General features: G+C 41.3%; 1 protein-coding gene across 5 annotated transcripts in view; it reads left to right on the top strand.

The window, feature by feature from the left end:
- The window catches only part of LOC149279471 (protein Smaug homolog 1), a 45,445-nt gene extending 23,231 nt beyond the window's left edge, over nt 1-22,214 (top strand). The window contains exons 2-13 of one of the 5 annotated variants that reach the window (XM_089501148.1): nt 564-1,086; nt 7,586-7,593; nt 7,958-8,209; nt 9,338-9,447; nt 10,219-10,305; nt 11,088-11,376; nt 12,226-12,311; nt 13,314-13,432; nt 14,627-14,828; nt 18,585-18,711; nt 20,978-21,061; nt 22,186-22,214. In XM_089501148.1, coding sequence (XP_089357274.1) covers nt 564-1,086; nt 7,586-7,593; nt 7,958-8,209; nt 9,338-9,447; nt 10,219-10,305; nt 11,088-11,376; nt 12,226-12,311; nt 13,314-13,432; nt 14,627-14,828; nt 18,585-18,711; nt 20,978-21,061; nt 22,186-22,214 — 1,916 coding nt within the window. Of the gene's footprint in view, nt 1-563; nt 1,087-7,386; nt 7,392-7,585; nt 7,594-7,948; nt 8,210-9,337; nt 9,448-10,218; nt 10,306-11,087; nt 11,377-12,225; nt 12,312-13,313; nt 13,433-14,626; nt 14,829-18,584; nt 18,835-20,977; nt 21,062-22,185 lie in introns of those variants that run through there. The other 4 variants (XM_089501150.1, XM_089501149.1, XM_089501151.1 and 1 more) reach the window with 4 other exon arrangements.
- Nucleotides 22,215-22,631: the final 417 nt, after the last annotated feature.

Below are 22,631 nucleotides of genomic sequence, written 5' to 3'. Positions count from 1 at the left end.
TCTGTGTGTGGGCTGAAGCGACTCTGGATGGCAAATGAAACGTAAAGCAGATTTTTTTTTTGTCCAAATTTGCTTTAATCTGCAGCTTTACAAAACAATCGTATATTTTGGGTTTGTAAACTAGTTCAGGAGACGCTCCAAAAGCTTTCTTCCTTCTCGTTTACATCCCGCTTATAAGGATTATTTTATTATATAAGTTTTATAATTGATATATGATTCCTCGGCACTTTGGGGCTTATTAAGTTATTGTATAGCAGAGTTGCTGAAATTTGCCTGCGGATTCGGACGCGCCAGCACTTTGAACCGGGCCCCGGCAGTTATGCTTCTATATGTAGGATATCAGTGGTGAATTAAATCTTACGGGATATATTTTAAATCGTTTATTGTTAATGAATGTCGCCTTTAATGATTATTATAAAGTCATGTCTTACGTGTTTTTTCCACATACTGTTGTGTGTTTTAGGTCCGTTATTTTCTGTGGGATAGCTTAACGCGATGGGGGCAGGGGGAGCAAGCAAAGTGTCCGCTTCTATTTATGTATTTTTCCGTATTTTTTCTTCCAGCAATCATTAACCAGTGGCAGCATGAATCCAAGGACAAAGTGATTTCTCAGCTATTAACCCACTTGCCTTTACTGAAACCTGGAAACATGGATGCGAAAGTGGAGTACATGAAGCTGTTGCCAAAAATACTGGCTCATTCGATCGAACACAACCAGCATATAGAAGAGAGCCGCCAGTTACTGTCGTACGCGTTGATACACCCGGCCACGTCTCTGGATGACAGGAGCGCGTTGGCCATGTGGCTGAACCACCTGGAGGACCGCACGTCGGGTAATTTTGGCCCCCAAAGCAGGTGTCGCTCAGACTCCTTAGACTACGGACAGATGCATTATTACCACCAAAGACAGAACTCCGACGACAAGCTGAACGGCTGGCCGAGTTCTCGAGACTCGGGAATCTGTGTCAGTTCCTCCAGCTGGCAGGACAAGAACGTGGGCTGTGAGAATGGACATTTGACGCTTTATTCTTCCTCCTCCGTCCCCTCCACGATCAATGCTGTTGGAACAAATACAAGCACAAGTAAGTCGTCTCCAACCTTCCCGTACAGGAGCTCTGAGAGCTCTGAGTTTTTTTTCTTTATAACGGGTGGATGGAAACTTTTAAGAAACAAAGCTTTGCCAGGTACTCTCCGAGGTCCGGTGGTACCTTATGTCGTAGCCAAAACTACCAGAGGGTTCGACGGGATTTGCCACCATGTTTTAAAAAGCTAATATTTGTGACTAGTGTAAATTGCTGACGTTAGGATAGGTTTTCCAGAAAAGAGCCACCTGGACTGATTTATTTTAAGATTGCAGGGACAGCCTTATCCAGCATCCAAGACCCCTCAGAATTAAACCGAGACCTCTGGGCTGCGGCCCCAAATACTACTTGTCCTGCTGAGCTGCACCACTGTCCTGAAAAGCGGGACGTAGTTAGAGTTCCGCGGGAATGTTGGGAGACATGATTGTCATGATTACATGTGATGGAGGAGAGGTCTTTGTGCCTACGAGTGCCCGACATGTTAAATGAGGGAGATTTTCTAAAGTATGTGCCTTCGGGTATTTTGGAGATAAGGTGCAGCCGCTTAATCTTTTCATTCTTTTTTTTTATTTTTTTTTCCCCAAACATAAAAATAAAGACACGGGTTTGGTGTCGGTGTGTTATACAGACGCGTAAAGTTTTATGATTCAATGTCATAATGATGAACCTCAGTAGTTACTCCTGTTTAACGGACTCTGAGAAATCTATGCAGCCGACTCTCTCCTCTCAGATGTTTTATTGTTTTTTGCAGGTAGTGTTTAACCCTTTAGACCCTGACCGGTCTGTAATACACGTTATCGGGGCAGGACTGGCGATGGCACGTCGGTCCTCTCGCTTTAAGGCTCGCAGCAGGGCGTATGTAGCCAGCGGCCCACGGGCCTTTGCACTTTGCTAGATGGTCAGTCCGGACCCTGCGTGTTATCCCCATATTAAGCATAAATTTAATTTCTGGAAATTGCATTATGTTTATTTTAACCCCTGACCGGCCAATCGTCAATATACTGCTTCTGCTTCCACTGCGTTTTTGGTGCTTATTTTTGAAAACCATTCCTTATCTAGTAATGAGAAATCTGTCATCTGACAGCCTTTAGGCCCCCAGTTTTGGGAAGTGTGGCGGTACATTACATTACATTTATTTATAAAGCGCCGCCAGATTCCGCAGCGTGTGTCCGCCTTTATCCAGAAGTTTTATTGTTGCTTGGTGGGCATCCCTGCCATTTCAGTAGGATTTTCTCACATTAAAAATCGCCAAAGAGAGGGCTGGGATCCTGGACCGTCCTGAGAATTTGTGACCTATTTATGTAATTGAGCAGGGTGTTTAGAAATTGTGTAGACACTTTAATTTCTAAACACATCTATTCACTAAAAGGAAGAGTTGTGGTTTCAGCTCCTTGACTTTTTATACACTATTAAAGGCAAATCTCAGTGCGTTTCTGCTTTAGAAAGAGTCTGGCTGACCCTGTCATGTGTGTAGTTGAATATGTAAGATGTCTTCATATTCTCTTCAACCTTTAAACTATAAAGGACCCGCTCAGCCTTTCTTGCAAGAGAAACATATAGCCATGTTGGCTCTTAATAATGAATAGTGAAGTGGGTGATTTGAAACTGTTTCAATTTACTAAAAAGGGAATTGTGACATTTTAGGGCTGCACCCCATGATACAATTATACCCATCAAACGTTCTCAGTGTCTAGAAAAGGAGCCTCAGAAGAGGAAAAAGGTCACAATTGTCAGATATTTTATGCTAGAAAACATGTATTCTATATATTCTGTATTTTACATGAGCACAAAATGGAGTCAGAGCCATTTTATTTTATTTAATCATATAACGGTTATTTCTGTGTGTCTTTGTTCCCTCAATAATTGAGAACAAAGAAGTATTCAGTATATATGATCCAATTAATGTTATCTTCCATGAGAAAGTTAAGGAGTAGACACTGCATATCCTTAGGAATGTAAATTGGAATGGGGGATACGTCGTAAGACCACCAAAACCTAATTTACTACCTAGGAGGCAACGTCTGGAGATATGAGTGACTACAAAGACCTGATTTACTATATAGGAGGTAACATCTAAAGATAAGGTGACCAAGGATAAATTCCTAACACATATGTAATGGTCTTAAGTTATTTCTTAGACCAGAGCGTCTCTCGCAGGTAAATTAAGAAATTACAACGATGTAAATACGAGTAAAAGTCCTAATTATAATGGGTAAAACCCACCATTATGATTGGAGAATTCCAATCAAGAGGTGGAGGCTATGATAATAAGCCCTGTCTTTAAAAGCTTATGTTTTTAATAATTAAAGGGGGCTGACCTTAAAAAAAAGAGACGGACCTGAAACAGACAGACCCTGACGGACTCATTTAAATTTACCCCAGAGAATTGGAATCTTAAGATCCTGGCACCATAATTTTACTCTTAGAATTACTTTGAGTCCCAATCTGTATAACTTTTAGTAAGTTATATTTCTTGCCACTGAACCTGGATTAACTTCTACAAGGACCAGTTGGACAACAGCAACAAGTGGTGGTAAATATAATTGTTTTATTATTCTCACTAGAGGTGAATTTTGTCTTCTTCGTATAGAATTCCCTGTTTCTGGGAAATAGTATATTGCATTATTGTATATGACGGCTTGTGAGACTGCAGCTTATGACCCGTGATAATAACAATAATGAAAAGGTACTTTTACCTGTAGATGAAGTTTGACATTATTTGCATCTATTAGGAATGTCACTGAATACTCTTGGACATTATTAAATTATTTTAAATTGTCATATTAGTTAAACTAATATAATAGAGTTAGTGATCTTTTTATTACCGCCCTGATTATCATTTTTGGTTGCTGAGTGGGATGGAAATTAATGCTGTGTTAGACTCATAAAGTACTAATTCATATTGATAACTTTCGATAATATACCGTATTTGGATATACTGCAATTTGACATGTTTTAAGAACTTTGTGTTTATATTATGCACTGTTTGACTCATATATAGATTTTATAAATTGTATTCACAATAAATAAATATTTTTGATTGATTATTATTGTGATATATATCTGATTTGAATTATAATTTTCGGCGATCTGAAAGGATTTAGGATCGGAGATAAAATATAGGGTATCTCCTTAAATTAATATTGTGGATGTGGTACTACAATCTTTGGTAGCGTCGTTATTTTGCGTGTGTGATAAAATATTGGTTTTACCTATTTTGTCTCATTAATATCCCTAACACAATGGATTTGGGTACCAAAAAACGGGGATAATTGGGTTTTAAGAGATATTTCTTCTTAATTGCACCAGAGTTTTTGGTTTTGAACTATGCTCCATCTTGCTTAGTGGCCCCTTACATGTGCCGCCTAGCTTCTTGACCCCTTGCTGAAGGTTGCTAATCATGATGATACTTTTGTATCTTTTTTTTTTTTTTCTTTCTACCGCCTCAAATTTGTCCAACCGTCCACGTATTAACTGCACGTCTCTCCCCATCAGCTCTACGGCTGCTTGGACCCTCCTTTGCTTCCCCCAAAACACAAAGTTTTGCTGAAGTTCCAGGGGTAGGTAGAAGTTATCCGTCCGGCTGTTTTGGAACTGCAACCCCCTGAGGGCTGGGTAGCCCCCTTTTATTAGGATGCTATTTGAGCCCGACTGGCTGGAGATGGCCCACCTCGGCGGTGGACTCCATTGTAGCCGGCATCGCTTTGGTCTGGGACTTCAAGGGGACACATTTTGGCTTCTATGTGTATGCGTGTTAATGTATGCAGATGTACGCTTCGTAACATTTCCCCTGTTCAGTGATACTCTTACGTTCCTTACCCCCTGCGACTGAGTTAAATGTCATCCTAATACTTCAAGGTGGTTAATGGCCTCTTGGTCTGGCAACACACAGCGCTTTCAAATTAAATAAAAGTTTGGGAAGCATCATAAATAAAATTTTCCATAAAGCAATGGAGATGCCGTCATGGTGGTTTTTCCTCCTCGGTAACTGAAAGTAAACTACACTTTGGCTCCGGTTTGTAGATACATATTTCATGCGTATCATTAATTAGAAAGCCTGGAATATATTACAGCTCTCTAGACAACAGGGTTGGACTGTTCCGTGGTCCAAGTTCTCTGCCCATTTGGCTTTACATATCAAGCCGGCATTTTTAGTCCCTTTTTATGTCTAAGCATGCCATCAAGACGAGAAATGCTCTGAGTACAAGTATAGTGTATGTTTAGAGTCTAACGTCTGTAGTTTTATATGAAGATAGATTTATTAACCAACGTTATTTTAAGAGTTTTGTATATATCCTTGAATGGCAGCTCTGGCTAATAAACTCTACATGGCAGGGACCCTGCAGTCATCACAATTGTTGGGGTGTTTTATTTGCAAATGCTTTTGCCCCCTCCTCAGCTAATTTCCCTGCACTTGAGATAGTGGCGGCCAGTCGGAGCCCGGTGTGCATGCCTGGAAAGGGTTCCCATTGATTTCAGTGAGAGCACTTTCCTGCCACCAAGCGGCTGCTTCAAGTTGCCAATCAGTAGCAACGTCTGTCAGAGCAAAGTGCAGGGCCGCTGCCTTAGGCAAGCATTTTTTTTTTTTAATTTTATTTTAATCGGCATTCTTCAGTAGTGAGGCTGTTGGGTAAGTAAATGGCCCCTTTATAGGACAAAGTTGACTTGTATATACTGTAGCAAAAGTATTGATCAAACCAGTGGCGTAATTAGAAGGGTCACTGAGATGGAGGCGTGTGGAGAAATGCATATCTTCCATTTACTTCTCCTCTTTACAAATGCTGTTCACAAATCTATTATTCTGGTTATGCTGGTTTATCGAGGCTAGGGGCAGTTACAGGCGGTATTTACAAATGCACCTCTTTATTCTTGAGTGCTGTGTGTGTGTGTATATGTGTGTGTATATATATATATATATATAACATATGTGTGTGTGTATATATGTGTATATATATATATATATATATATATATATATATATAGTGTATATATGTGTGTGTGTATATATATGTATATATATATAGTGTGTGTATATGGTCAGTAAAAAAAACAATCTACAAGAAAATAAAGGACATTTAATTTTAGAATCGCCGAGAGCTACATTTTAGCGTTTGGAGGGTGTCATAAATTTGGCGTATTTTTGCCAGTTTGCCAGCCAGCCAACTGCTGACATTAATTGCTGGAATATAATTCGGAATTAGAATGATTGACATGTTTCCATAGCTATAGAAGACGCATATGGTCCGTATATAGCATGTAATGAACTGGTTATGTCTGCCTGGGCTGTGTATTAAGTAAAAGCTGGAACTTCCCCTTATATTCTCTCGTAATACACAGCGTTTGTGAATATACGCCGTAAAACACTTCACAGAGCGAGCAGCTGCGCCCCGTATGTATTTATCTAATCTATAGTCAGACGATTAAGTATATCGGCAATAAGTATTCCAGCAGGTGTCTGGCTGAGAAACCCAGCCGCAGCGGCCCTTTAGTTAGCTTGTGCTTCACATTCTCTGGAGTCCATCGCTTATTCCAAACAGGTTACAATATAATCTGTATTCTTAGATATTCTTCCCTACTGGTTTATGAAAGCTTGTTGCGATGAACTAGACAATACTGGTGTCTCGGTCTCATGTGCCTAATAAATGTATGCGTTAAGGTAAGTCCATTGTATGTCTGTCTTTAAGCAATCGCCAAGTGATGGTATAGACGGTGGATATCCTAACATAAGAGCCTATGCGTTATGGACCGCGTTGGGCAGAGATTAACTATATCCCGCTAAATCCCTGGATTCTGTATTAAAAAGACATTTAAAAGGCAATATATATTATCTCCCAATAAGCAGCCATATAGGTATTTCTATAAGCAATCACGCAGCTCTTTGCTTAAATTCAAAGTTATTGAAAATAAAGTTTGGGAACACTTCCAGCTTTAGTGCTCCGAGTGTTATCTCTGCCTAAATATTAAATATATTTTTCCATTCCATTGATATTCCACAAAAGTCTTGTCTGCTTTTTAGATTAAACTGAATTTCAACAGCTTATCTCTCAAAATCAGAAATATTTTTTTTTAATTCAAAGATGAACCTCGTTTAATAAGATGTGATTTTCTGCCCCACTTTGGTAATATTGCTGAATCCAAATGTGATTTTCGTTTTGAATAATTTAGCAATCAAATTAAAATGTCAGCGCCGGTGAACTACTGGAAATGCAAACAGGAGCATCTGCACTTTAATCTAGATTCACAGCTTGCGTTTTACATTATTTACAACGTCTAATTCTTCTCAACCTTCTGAAAAGGGGTAAAGTCCATGTGCTCTCATGGAATGGTATGGTCCATAGCTCCTCGGCCAGGAAGGAGGAGGAATCTGTTTAACGCAGAGAGGTAGATCGTAACTCAAATTAAACCAAAATTCAACTATTTAAAGAGAAGGTCCAATTAAGAAAATGTATAGTCATGTTTTTAGTTGTGATATTTTGGTTCCACCTCTGATCTTTATGGCAGAGCTTACCTTGTTTAGTTTAACCCTCTTACCAATGGACCCTCACAGTTAATTTTTAAGTGGTCTTAAGCAGTTCAGAAGTACTACGACGCTATTGCTGGTTATGTTTAAATATCCCTGTTTAATTTCTCCAATGAGCAGTCATCCTACCCATGGCTTATGTAACTATGTCTACTGTCTGGATCCACTGACCTGTTCATAATAAATAGAAGCAAGAATCCCATTTTTAGTCTACGTTAATGTCATCCCTGCTGTAATATGCACTTCCGTTGTTTTCTGTACTAGGCATGTTTCTGCTCGGCTGCAGGGCTTTTCAGAATAATGTTGTACGTGTATCTAATTTTTTCTTTAAATGTGTTATTTCCAGTGCTCTCAGGCCAGACGCATCACAGCCCTTTGAAAAGATCTGTGTCCCTTACCCCACCCATGAATGTGCCAAACCAGCCTTTAGGACACGGATGGATGTCTCACGAGGATTTACGAGCCAGAGGATCCCAGGGTGTTCCATCGGATCATGCCCCCCTGTCTCCACAAAGCAGCGTGGCTTCTTCGGGGAGCGGTGGGAGCGAACACTTAGAAGATCAGTCTGCACGCAATACATTCCAAGACGAAGGTAGCGGTATGAAAGGTGAGTGACGTGTGGCCCACCTAGCAATCGTAGTCCAGGAGAAAACGGCCCGTAACGTTTATATTTGCCACTTACGTTAGACGTTCCATGGATTCTAAGAAAAATAGTCTTGGCTTCTGTGCTCCTAATCTCAAGAACACCGCAGGATCAGACCAGCCGCCCCATATTTTCACTGTTATTAAAAAGATGAGGTTCTTGTTGTATGTAGTAGGCTACAATATTAAGATTTCCTATTAGCAGATAATGTAGGCATAGCAAAAGTGATGTTTTCATGACGGCCTTTAAAAGTAATCAGCGGTCTGGTATCCCTCAAAAAATACTTTAGCTCCAAAATGGCTCCTATTCCGCTTCAGCTCCAACCTCTGGTCCAAAAGAAAATAATTGTAGCGTGGCAGTTCTTACGGAAGAGCCACATTTTCTCATTACCAAAGTGAACGTACGTGTTTTGGATGGGGAAGAAGAGAACGCGAACACGGTGTGTGCCGTGTGCTTCCATGATGAAGCTGTCCCTTTTCATTTACTGTCTGAAGCTGCATATCTGTAGCGTTTTAATTGCTAGTATTAAAGATACTTTTTCATGTCGTAAAACTTTTATATAATAACTCATTCCCTTCACTCCTCCTACTGGAGCTTCCATCAAAAGGATGACATAAAGTGATGAGAGCGGTACTAGTGCAGAGAGGCTTCTGGAAAAGTCACATGGAATGACCATCCCGCTTCTGTAGCAGGCTTGCTGAGACTTGTAATATCAGAATTATAGAATTGAAAGAATACATTTCCCCAAATAAGCAGCAGGTGCACAGAACAGTTTAAATGGACAATAATCCTTAAGGCAGCCCTGTCTGCTATGAAATAGTCCAGAACCCACCCCCCCCCATACTCCTTATAACACTTACATGAAATATAACTACCCCCAGATATATTCTAAAGTTAGCGTGTTATCCCTTTAAGTGCCCGTGGGCTCATTAACCAGATTACTGTATTGTTTACTGAAAACCAACCTGGAGCAGAATGTCTGAAACAGCTGATCGGGGCTTCCGGTTTCCAGACTCCCTGTAGAAATAAAACGTACTTGTTTGCTTTATTATTCACAACTGAAACGACTACAACCGACCTTTTTATTTTTAGATGTTCCTGCCTGGCTTAAGAGTCTTCGTCTGCACAAGTACGCAGCTCTCTTCTCCCAGATGACGTATGAAGAAATGATGTCGCTCAACGAATGTCAGTTAGAGGCGCAGGTACGTTTTGTCTGTGATCTGTACTGTTACGTTCAGCAGCCGGGATGCTCGTCGGGCAGCAGATCTCAGGGGTTTGCAGATATACTTATTGACATCACATGTCGAGTCAGTTGTTTCGAGCATTTGATGGCCCGCCATGTGTTGCGTGACAAAATGTTTTCTTGACCTCTTTAATTTTCCCAAATATCACATGTCATAAATTTCATTTGTGTGCCTGTTAGGGTAAATGAGTAACTGCAACATGATCGTTGTATAAGTGGATGATAAGTATGTTTGTTTTGATGAACTTGTATGAACTGAAGAATTGCAATACACGATGACATTGGTCACTCCAAAAAAAAATATCACTTTATTTTAAGTCTAATTGTTCCAGAATCAAGTGTGTGTTCACTAACAGATGCCGGACCCCTCCATTTGTGGAAGATTATTTCAGCACCTCTTACAGTGAATGGCTAATATGTGTACTGCGCGGTTCATATCTGATGTGGGAGATTACAGGGGTGTGAGGGAGCAGAGGCGTTCGGTTCCTCTGAAAACTCACATTTTAGTGAATATGCTCCATACAGTGATGGAAAGATAATACCTTTATAGGAAGAGCCCTTAATATATCATGTTACTAAAATCTAACATGAATATTTTATTGGCTTGTAATAATATAAAATGTCTCAATGTTCACTGTACACACTGTTTTCATAGGTTTTTGTGCTATTAGGTTTAATTTATGTTTTTTTTAAATGATATTTTTGTTTAACTCTGCTTTGTGTTTTCCAGAATGTCACCAAAGGTGCAAGGCACAAAATAGTCATCAGCATCCAAAAGCTAAAAGAGAGACACAATCTCCTGAAGTCTCTAGAAAGGGTAGGTTTACAGATATATTTTTTCATAGACATAATCTTTAGTAGTTTGTGAAAAGGTAACCGCAGGTTAGGCGATTGGTAAAATGACATTCCTTGTGCAGCCATTATATTTTCTGTTAAGGATTATCTTATTTCCTCCCTTCTATTAAATTGCGAATATGTTAATGATGGCATAAAAATTAATTAATCTGGCTGCTTAACAAAATGGGGAAAAGTATATATTTGTTCCGGGACTTTCTCTATAATACTGTGCTTCCAGAGTCATATTTTTTCCTTTACATGACACTTGACTCTTACTGTAATAAAAAAAAAATACTTTTGAAAGTTCTAAATATATCCCTCAAATATTTTACAAATTGAGTGTAACTGAAACTTTTTAAGAAAATGTTAAGCGTAAGAATTGCTTCCTTAAGCGTATAGAGGGGGGAAACAACCTTTACCTTCCATCTCCCATCTTGTCACTGGTCTTCAATGCACAAGCCGGCACAAATGCAAACAAATTCACACATTTATATATTCTATTTAATGGCAAGAACATCAGCAGTGGCTTTTTACCTCATATTGCAGTATATGATCTCCAAATGTCCCACAAAAATTAGTTCTTCTTGGAAGCTTCCATTAATTGTTGCGTACTCCTTCTCCTTTCGTGTGCCAGTCATAGGAAGCCGGTTTATTTCTGTATTTTAGAGAGATTGTATTAAACAAACTGGGCAAAAACAAGGGGTTCATTTTCTTCTGTTATTTTTCCTTTAATCTTTGCTTTCTGCGCCTCTCACCCACCAGGACATCCTAGATGGAGGAAATCTACGAGGTCCTTTACAGGAGCTGCAGCAAATGATACTCACGCCCATTAAAGCTTACTCCTTGCAAAGCTCCTGCCCCGAGGATCGGAACCGGGCGCCCGATTCCCAGACTTCATTAATGAGCACAGAGAGTCAAGGATCGGAGAGCAAGGACTCTGCGTCCGGAGGGTTACAGCAGCACCATCTGGGGAACTGCGAGGTGGAGAGCGGTGCCGTCCCGTTACCCGAAGGTGACCTGCCTGGGCAGTTCACAAGAGTTATGGGTAAAGGTGAGTAGGATCGGAACGTATGTTTAATATCACCTGGGGCAGAAATATTGCTGAATACGCAGCTTTCTTAAATTCCACCAAATTCATTTAGCAAGCCATAAAGCATACACATGGTTAAATACAGTTAGTTTAGTCTCCTTGTCTCATTACCATGTTAAAGAACATGGGAAAACATATTTTTTCCCTTAATTCCACAATTACACATTGTCATTCACACCGCTGTTGAACTCTGTTTGTCACCCAATGTCTGAGCAGCTAATCATTTTATTTTTTATTTTTTTTCCCAATTGCAACTAGTCTTCATTTGGGTCCTCGGCCCGGGATATGTTTAATTTGTAGACCTATTGCATGGTACCCAGGTGCTTGATGAGTATTATTTGACGTTGGTGTGCTCTCGCTGCGCACTGCCATCATCCATGAGCAGATAATAAGCTTAATGCTGAAAAAGTGCTACCTAATATTGCTTATTTCCAATTAATAAAATGATAGAAGATGTTTTGGAATTAATGCATTCTCCTAGATATACAAATAGAGAACAAATACGTATATTAACCGCCCTCCTAACATATCTGTGGCTAATTATTAAAATGTTGGCAAAGGATCTTGGGTTCATATTTCAGCAACAGCTGGGTGGCTACCATTTGGCTAGCCTTCCTGTAAATCGGCCCACCTGGATAATGAAGTCTCTTCGTAATGCTTGGTGAATTCAGGGTTTCATGCCCCCTTATTTCACCTGGAAGATTACTTTAGTGAATGAACCTCTATATGTGTCATCCAATTAGCTTAGTGGGCGACTTACAATAGGTCACAAAATGCTTCTACATAAAATTAATTATTGTTTCCTTGCAGTCTGTACTCAGCTCTTAGTTTCCCGACCTGATGAAGAAAATATCAGTTCTTATTTACAACTGATTGACAAATGCCTCATACATGACGTAAGTAATATTTTAATTCTATTTCAGTCGTTTTTAGAAGACGCTGTGTGCCCCCCTAAGTATATTCATGGCTGTGTAGACCCCCTTCCGCCCTTGGCCAGCAGCACCTGTGTTTTTTTTTTGTTTTTTTTTTTGTTTTTTTTTTTTTACAAAAGACCGCATGACAAGATCGTTCCCTATCTTCAGGCATCCAAGATCATTAACTTTTGCAAGTTAGGCCAGTTATGCCAGTGACAATGGCTTTTTAGTCAACGCAGAAAGACGTATCGTCACGTAAGATGTAACATCACAAAAACTCGTCTCCTCTGTGTTGGCCCAATAGTATCAATTTTGACTAAATATTCCATCATCTCTTGGACCTATATGTCTAGATCATTTTTCCAAGCAGTAGTTCTAACGCTAATAGATTTTGTGTGTCCTCGTTGCCCTTTTATAATTCCATGTGGTCTGTAAATTGGGTGGGCTTGTGTCTAATTGCTATACAGGACTGTGTAAACGTAATACAAAGATCTCTTCTTGCGGTTCTAGTGCAAGGAAAAGCAGAACAGTTCCCACTAAGTGAACACGAAGACCGCGTCCATAACTTCTGCTGTTCCGTACGCTGGAACGCAACTCCGCGGGCCAGAATTTCCCTTTTAACGGTGCAGAAAGCATTAAAACCTTCGCATCCCTGAACTTTGTACCCTAGAGTAACATATAACGGCCTATAGGGTATTAACAGATAAATGGCTGACGGCCTGAGTGCATCTTGAAAGATGCGCAAGGCTTGTCTCTGCTGTGTCAGTATTAAAAATGCCCCATTTTGCCATAAATTACCATATAAATACAGCTGATTCAATCAACATTTTATTCTGTAAAGGTAAAGATAAATGTGTAGCCCAAGCGTAGCCTGTTGCAAAAAAATAAGAGGGGGGTTTTGTTTCAAAATCATATTGCCTCTGAATTTTTTATGGTTTCGATATATTTCTTACACAGATAGTTACATGCATTATATTTGCTTAGGCATTTACAGAGACGCAGAAGAAGAGATTGTTGTCATGGAAACAGCAAGTGCAGAAACTCTACAGGTCTTTCCCTCGGAAATCCCTCTTGGACGTCGCTGGGTACCGCCAGCCAAGAAAGTAGGTTGTGTTGCGATATTCCTGTGTTACCTTAGCGACTGGATTTCGTCTTCAGCTCAGGAAATCCTGACTCTTATTTTATCTGCAGTTTGCTGCTTTTTATATCGTTGTGTTGTATCGTTAGGCAGCCTGGTGTTCGTATGCATTATGTACAGATTGGGGTCCGATCGAACCCTTTCTATGTAACTGGGTGGCCAGCGGGAATCTAAAGAGACAGCCAGGATGACGTGCTGTGATCCGAGTTATTTTTCAATGTAGGGAACCCCAAACTGTGATTATTCAGTAAGTGGTTTTGACAGAAAGCTCGTAAAATACGAGATATCATCAAACAATTAGATTGTGGAGGGACAATGTGCAGAGTGTGCCCGCACCCCTGAGGACCACCACTAAACACTGTCAACGTAAAGCAGTCGGCAGCAAAAGTCTTTGTGGTGGACGTTTCAGTAAAAATTCCCGCAGGCAGCGATGGTACAAGCGGATTCTTTTACTGAAAGATGGTATGGTTGGGTGGAATCGTGATTAAATTACAAACAAGCGTATCATGTTATTGCCTTGTACAGAAAATACAGTTTTCAGTATACATATACTTATCTTAGAGGGCCACCCCAGCCGTTATATGCACTATAATGCCTGTGTTTTGCAAGTGCACGAGGGGGGATTCTGCGGAATCGGCCCCATACGCATTTTCCCCGTTCCGCATCTCGCAGCTGAATTCGGGGGGGGGGGGGGGGTTATGTTCAGCAAAGACATCTCGCTAAACATGATACTGTCTCGTCCAGTCGGCTCCATGTCTCGGTGTGTGTCTATTCAGACCCCGGTGCGCATGTATGAAAAGTGCACTTTTCTGCCCCTGATTGAAAGTTAAAGCAAGTGCTGATAAGCAATTAATAAACACATGCAAGTATATATTTTATTTTACTGCAGGTAAGCGCTGATCAGTATGTGGGAGGCCTAATAGAAAAACAGAGCTCGTGAAAATGGAGTTAATATAATCGAGCTGTGAGAAGCATGTTACATTGTAGTGAGAGGTTGTCAGTTACATATTTCTCATATATTCATGCCATTAGCTCTATTACTTTCACTGTTGCTTTCTATATTGGCTACTTTCTTTGCTCTGATTTTCATTATGTTAAACTTGTTCATTGCGGAACTATAAAGGGTTAACTGGACTAGTTTTGATGTGTTGATTGGCAGTCGAGGCTTCGGACAGTCCAACTCCTTACCGACAGCTGGATCTGTGGGTGCAGGAATAGCCAGAAGAAATCCCCGGCAGTTCCAGATTCCATCCCGAAATCTTCCAAGTGCTCGTCTCGGTGTACTGGGTCCCAGCAGCCTTCTGGGGGCAGCACAGCGAACAACGGCCAGCAACCCTTCAATACTGAAGCAAGGGAGGCAGGTTGGTACAATGTTTTTTTTTTACTCTCTCGATCTTTAATGTACATTGATTTATTTGTCCTTCTCACTTTCACCATCTATGTATGGGAGGCGCATTTTGTGTGATGTGCAGAGCGTGTATGCAGCGGCGTATAGAGGGTGACAATTGTTTATGGTCTTCTAGAGCTGGGTAAAGCTTGAGCCCAGGATCAACCTGGCCCGGCTTGTCAACAGGGGAGAAGGGTGAACTGGGAAGGCATAAGATAATATGCCTCCTTCCTATTAATCTTAAGGTCCTTGCTTGTTTCCTTCTGGATCGCCTATATCAGACAAGTGGGTTGAGCTCAGGCTGGCCCCAGTATCTGGCCCGTGCCTTGCCCCAGTATCTGGCCCGTGCCGTGCCCCAGTATCTGGCCCGTGCCGTGCCCCAGTATCTGGCCCGTGCCGTGCCCCAGTATCTGGCCCGTGCCGTGCCCCAGTATCTGGCCCGTGCCGTGCCCCAGTATCTGGCCCGTGCCGTGCCCCAGTATCTGGCCCGTGCCTTGCCCCAGTATCTGGCCCGTGCCTTGCCCCAGTATCTGGCCCGTGCCGTGCCCAAGTATCTGGCCCGTGCCTTGCCCGCTTTTTTTTTTTTTTATTTAAAAAGATGCATCCCGCACCACTTTTCCAGTGGTCCTTCCATTCTGCCTGCTTTAGGGGCAGTGAACATAGCGGTCTTCTACTGAGACGCTCATTTCAAATTGTTGTTAAGCCAAACTGGACCACAAATATCAGTGTGTTAACGTTCTAATGCATTTACTTTGTTAGAGCGTCTGTAAGTATGTTCTTGTGTGCCGTGTACTTTTTCTGCCATGGGAGCGTCAAATAGCGTTCTTTGAATGAAAAACAATATTTTGCTTTGCAGCGAGTGGGTGTAAGCCGTTTCCCCGTCAGCTGAACCATGTATGTGCTTACTCTGGGCTGAACCAAATGTCTGGTATCTGGATAACTCATAACTTCCATGATGTCATTCCTGGTATGTGAACTGCAGGGCCTCGCTGTGTGTTTGGAATTGGGCTTGACCGCTTCTGCATACCGGAAGTGATGTCACGGCAAAGGAAGCAATGTCTCGATGATGAGCTAGACATAGAGCTTCCTCCAGACTGCCGTTCTCGCTCCAGCATACACATATCTGGGCTGTATTAGAAATGAACTCGTTTGCTGAATTCTTCCCAATTAAAGAATGAGCGGTGGACACCCAAGTAGGAATCTCAGGAAATTAACAAAGATGGAAATCTCCAAATACAGCCAACGCAGAGACCCTTAATATGATTAACCCAATGATTGCTTCCACACATAAAGACTTAACTGTGTACCTTGCTCAAGCAGAATGTGATTCACCGAGATCAAGTATTGTCTTGGAAAATCCAACATCAGGTCACTAACAGCGAGCTTCCAGAAAATCTGGGAATTGCCCAGTAAAGATAGTTTAACCCACTGAGTGCCAGGGCACTGAGTGGCTGTGTTACAGTTGCCAGAAAACATATCTAACACCTACGCAGTGGCGCTGCACACCGTACTGCAACCAAAGGCATTCTTGGGGACGGGGCAGTGTCCCTACATTATAATGTGTACACTGTGTTTAAAAAGTAGCTCCGAAAAGAATCGTCAGTAGAATTTAGAGTTTAAAAAGAATGTGGCTAACTCAGCCAGTCTGTACAAAGTCTAACAATAATGCACATTAACTGCCTGCCAAGATCCTACTCTGCTTACTTTCTTCTTTTTCTTTTAAAATCTTGAAGGCCGGGAAATGATTAAGGACTTAAGAATGGCCACGTTTCAGACCAGATTGTTATCATAACACAAACATATATATATTTATCTGTTACTATGAAAAGGGAAACAGTGTCTTTTTGTTTTTTGAATTGTATATTTTGACATAAACATCTCCATCTCATGATCTTATTAGTAAACATAAGTTATTCCAAAGGCTACTGTGAAAAAGAGAATAAGTTGATGAGGGGTGATTATGAAGCACCAGAGTTGTTGTTCTCAGCGCCACCGTGGGGGGTAATCACCTGTACTTGTAAAGCAGACCTTGCAGGAACCCATCAGACGAGGTTCCATGTATCTTCTAAGCTTCTTTTTGCGTCCCAAGTCCCTCTGTTTCTCAGACAGATGGCCCTCTGTCCCGCAGAATGGAGCGAATGTAAACTGTACGGATCGCAAACCCTCTGCCACGCACACAGTTAATATGACATGGGCTGCACTTGGCGTGTAATACCCCTGACCAGATGCCGTTGGAGGTTGTGTAAGGATTACGGGAGTTTTACTTTAGCTTTACTGTTTATTCGTTCTTTTGCCAACACTTTGTTTCTATGGACGTTTGCGTTGGATTTTCACTGTGCTTTTTCATGTGGCTGTCCCTTTGGAATCTGCGGCATCAGAAAACTCTCCTTATGTGCAGTTCAGGGGTGATAATGAATTTTAGAAGCCGCTGACCAGTGTTGATTCTGGAGCGGTCGGCTGGTCCCATGCAGCGTGCTGCATATCGGTGTCCTTTTTTTCCCTCAAGTCTGGATCCTTTTAAAGAAAGAAAATATTCCAGCAGCGAGAGCCGTCTGCAGGCATTTCCTGTTTTTTAGTCTCTGTCGAGAGGTACTAAAAGGGTTAGCGAGAGTCACTAGTGAGAGAATGGGGAGGCCCGGTGCGCTCCCACTCACAGCATTCGCCACTCCGTTACCCACAATATAACGTCATTCTCTCCCTCATAGACCGAGCAAGAGGGAGAACAATCGCATTTAATGGACATGAATATGAAGTTACAGCTGCTTTCAACCCCTAGACCTTTTTTTTTAGTATAAAGAGCAAGTTTCTGGTACAGGTGACGTTGTTGGTAAATGTGGTGCAATCTCCATAGTAACCATTTAGCACCAGAATTGCACTTTTATATATAACTTCCATTGTGTCTCACTTTAGGTAAGGTTAAATATATTATTATGGATATGTTAAACTACTGAACCATTATAAGAAATGTATGTCGCCATCATAAAACAGGTTCGCGTTAACATGCTGTGAATCAGTAACGCCGCTCCGCCTGTGTTAATGATCAGGATGTTATTATATGGAAACAGGGTTTATGTATGAATTTACGTTGATTCTTATTGCCATGTTTGTTTGTGGGTCAAGTAAATTTCTACCATTTCTATAGAAGCAGCTGCCGTACTTAACATCGGTGTTTTGCTGGGGAATAGGGCTTGGCTGTAGCCACCAGTTTGATTCAGATCTTTCAAATCTGGATTGTGTTTAATACACCACAGCCATGGCTTTTCAGTGTGTGTTGTATGTGTTTGTCGGATATGGTTGACCGGAGTACATTACGGTGTGTTGGGCAGCAGCGTTCCTGGGCTAGTTGTCTGTTGTCATGAATTAATCGACCGGTCCATAATACGTTGCACTGGCCGTCTATTAGCAAATGTGTAATATTTATCCCACGAAGAAGGTTAACTACAAACATTAATGTCCTATGCGTATCCCCTGTGCCCTGAATAAACACACGTTGCGTCGCGTGTAAGAGTCGGGAAATGTTATGGGCCGGCTCAGCCAAACTGGCAGCACGACAATAAAACATTCCCCCGCAGCGAAGTCATGTGTTGGGCCCTATCATCCGTGTGTTTGTGGTGGAAAGGTCCACTAGTTGATGATAAGTTGTGTTATTTGCCAAGTTTTGTACGAGATTAATTGTTATTTTAAGTCGGATAATTAAATGTATTAATTATGTGTCAATTTTTTTATGTAGAATCTGTGGTTTGCAAACCCCGGGGGGAGTAACAGCATGCCAAGCCGAAGTCACAGCTCCGTGCAGAGGACCCGGTCGTTACCTGTCCATACATCACCGCAGACCATGCTTATGTTTCAGCAACCAGGTATTGCACACGCTAAGCTTACAGATAGCAACGCATGCATCATTACATATACGTGTGTGTCTGTGAATATGTATTATAAAACTAGCCGGCCTGTCATCCGCTTAACAATATGCAAAAGGGCCGGTCTCCTAGTGGTCTGCCTGGGGGGGCTCCCTGCCTCTAGTGGTTCAAATCTCTCTTCTTCCGCCCTTAAGTTGAGAGAGACACGGGCAGAGCATGGTTATGACATCCATGACCCAGTTCTCCCAGTGTATCTGGGAGCCTGGCACGTAAATTCCGGTAAATGTTTATTTTTATTTATATTTGTGCGAATGATTTTGCTCGCACAAACTGGCTCATTCACTGATGTTTGAGTTTAGATGAGATGAAACATTTAATTACTCGCCAACATGGGCTCTTGGTGGGTTTCTCGTGTAAAGCTCTCATGACATTGTATAGTTAAATTGAATAGACGTCCTCTAACTATTTATCTGTTTTACTTGCTCTAAACAAAAACCCTGTTCAATGCAGTGTAAATACCCAAGTGCTTCAGTGATCACCTCCTGTGGAACATAGACACTAAGTATGAAAGTCTCCGTCAGTGAACCTCATGTCCTCAGCTCATTGTCACAGAATATTAAGGGGATGTTAAAATAGGCTTTAAGGAACTTTCCTTCAGGTCCGTTCTGCAGAGTGAACTCAGCTCACGATTGTTGAACAAAGTCAAGCTAAAAGCTACCTTCAGTTTTAATTACAGTTTGTCCAGTTCTGGGTAAACACACCTTCGGAATTGAGCTGAAGCCATTTTTTGGGTTCTGCCACCTCTTTTTGTGTATAAACAGGTTCTCATGCTTTCTGTTATTGTAGTTTAATCTAGTTGGTTTAACATCTTTTTGAGTTTCCAATTGTGTTGGCTTTGATGACCCTAAATGCAGCAAATTTCAGATTATCTTATAATTGAGTTAATTGACGAACTGCAGACGTTTTTCGGCTCAGTCTTTCGTCAGCAGACTTCTGTGTCACTAATATAATGTTTGTGTAATGTAATAACAGCTCACACCGGTGATTTAAAGGTAAGGCTGATGGGCGAAGCGGCTTTACTTTTCAACTCTTTGAGGTTGTTGCCTTCAGACCTCAGGAAACTTGGTCTGCCTGAGCGGTTATGAACCAAATGCACAGCATAAGCCAGTAATTAAGCCATCTGTGCTCGTTGCAAGAATATCCCTTAAATGTATTCATTTTATGGCCTTTGAAGACTGCAGTTGGGCGCCCGTGTATTATATACTTGTGTAGTCAGATGTGAATATAGAAACCATGGACACGTGCCAGAATATGCAGCGTCTGTTGCAACCTGACCAGGATATTTTTTTGAGGCCTCGGCAGGTTACCAAATTGTTTAAACACGCGAGGCACTAGAGGAGTTTGGCCCTAAATATAACAGGTTGCCCGTAACACAAATAATCAGACTGCTATGGAGCGCAGGGAGTCATAAATGGACCCAGAAGTCATAAAAAGCCACATAGATGTACCTGTGATTCTTATTATAATAGTGATTAAAATAACATTTATAAAGGGACAGTAACAGATAACAGTAAGTGCTTATATTAAAATACACTGTTGGTACATATAATATATAAAAATAATCCAAGCATTCCTGGGGAAACGGACCATTTCAAGCACCGTTGGCAGTGGCTTCTGCTTATACCTAAAATCATTTGAGTCTCCGATAGAATAATTTGTGGTTGAAGACCTTGGGGAAGCGGCCGTACCTGGCTTACCCCCTAAACACAAATACTGTTCACCTGTATATAGACAACACCATAATCTACGCTAAAGAACGAGATTCTGGAGCAAGACACACATTACTTAAACAACCCCCAAGAACAAACTCAAGTCATAAACTGACCCCATTTAATGTTTAGACGGTGCCTTGCAAAAGTATTCACCCCCTTGGCGGTTTTCATATTGTTGCATTACAACCTGGAATTAAAATGGATTTTTATTTGGATTTCATGTGATATACATACACAAAATAGTCCAAATGGGTGAAGTGAAATTTAGAAAATAAATAATTCAAACAAATCAATAAAAAAAACGGAAAAGTATATGCGCGTTTATGTATCAACCCCCTTAATAAGATCTGTACCAACCAGTTATCTTCAGAAGTCACATAATTAGTCCTCCTGTGTGTCTCATGATCTGATTGCACTTACAAAAAATGTTTTTTGTTTTTGTTTGCCAAAATGTGATTAATCCACTAAACATTAAAAATGGGTTTCCTTTTCAGATTTCCAGGTCCCCGTTACAGAGCCAGACATCAATAACAGGCTGGAATCGCTGTGTCTGAGTATGACGGAGCACGCTCTCGGCGGTAAGAATACACGTTCTGGAAATACCTGGAGACTTTCTGTGGTCGGAGTGTCTGACTGATGCATGACACGTACAAAAGTCTATTTCTGGTTTGGGTTGTGCATCCATAAAATGAAACCTGTGCTCAGTATGCCGCAGAAGCCTGGATTATTTTTACTGCCGTCGCCGGAATCCCACGCTTTGGGCAGAACGTTTTTAGAATGTCGCTTTGTCTGCCAAAGCCAGTAGCCCGGTGGGCTGTGGTATGTGTGGTTGTTACTCACTGGCTCGTGGGTGAAGTAATGAAAGTGATATGATCCATACTCGTGTGTTCCACTGAGCCCAACTAATTACTTACTTAAGCTACAAGTAGTATTCTTTTCTTACTACTCTTTTGGTTTTTGACCCAAGTGCTAAACTAGGATTGTAACCCTTATAACATATATATGGGAGTTGGGCACCATGTTGGTGAGCTTTGGCTCCCATTAGCCTAACCGCTGCATAAAAAAAATGTTTACACATGAGGATGTGCCAGGCCTTTTACGGATAACATTGCTAATTAAGATGAGTGTCTTCTTTTCAAATATCTGTCAAAGCTCCCATCCGTAGAGCATGTCTACGTAAAATACTTCACTAGCCGCTTGGCCTGTTTGGCAGACTGGCCTACAGAATATGATGTGAAAGCTGTGAAAAGGTCACCATTAAATCATTAAACTCCTTGGACCGAAGTGCAAATTATTGTAAACCCCTGCACCTCCTGTGGTACCTTGTTTAAAAATGTGACTGCCTAGACGGATGCCTAGTTTCCATTATGAAGAATTCAGCTCCATAGAGATAGACGAGACGGCATAAACCAGGCTAAACCTGCTGTCCAAGTGAACAGGTTTTTGGAAGCGCCCTTCCAAACATGCGCTAGGACCCACAAATATAATGTGGCCGGAGAAATTGTTGGCCAGCTCGGCTCCAGCTTGCACCTTTTTCTCTTACCTATACGCCAAACCATTTGTTGGCCTCGAGTCGATGGTAACTGGTCTTGGAACGTCTGCACCTCTCACTGCATCCTACAATGTCTTGATATGATTTACGTACGGAGTTTCTCTTGTGTCTTCTGGAAATATGTTCCATTATATCTACTTTCTTTCACAGATGGTGTCGATAGAACTTCTACCATCTAGAAGCAGGAAGGTACTTTGTGACCGCGCTGGGCGTGACACAGAGAACTGCTGGTCCGGTGTCGGGAATCGGAGACCCTCTTTTCCGGATACGCCAAACAAGAATCTGCCTTTTTATTTTATTTTTTATTTTAAAAGAAAACAAAATTGTGAAGGCATAAGCTGCGCTTGCAGGCAGATCACATGGTGTTCATTATTTTTCTTGAAAAATATATTTTAGATGGCTTTGGTTTCCTGAATGAAAAGCAATCTGTTATGAACAAGGAAACTTTCACAATGTGATTATTGAAAATCATTTTTGGTTTGAAGGCCAGAGACACATCTGACCCTTTCTAAGTGGGCTCAGTATGTGTGACCAAAGGCTTTAAAGGGGGTGCTGCTTGTATTGCTTATTATACTTACTTACGTTGTCTTGGGTTT

The sequence above is a fragment of the Sceloporus occidentalis genome, unplaced genomic scaffold, assembly GCF_023333645.1.
Source record: "Sceloporus occidentalis isolate IW3139 unplaced genomic scaffold, rSceOcc1.0.p SCAF_165, whole genome shotgun sequence".
NCBI classification, from domain to species: domain Eukaryota; kingdom Metazoa; phylum Chordata; class Lepidosauria; order Squamata; family Phrynosomatidae; genus Sceloporus; species Sceloporus occidentalis.
The sequence above is the reverse complement of the archived record's forward strand: the minus strand, read 5'-3'. Positions and strand labels throughout refer to the sequence as shown.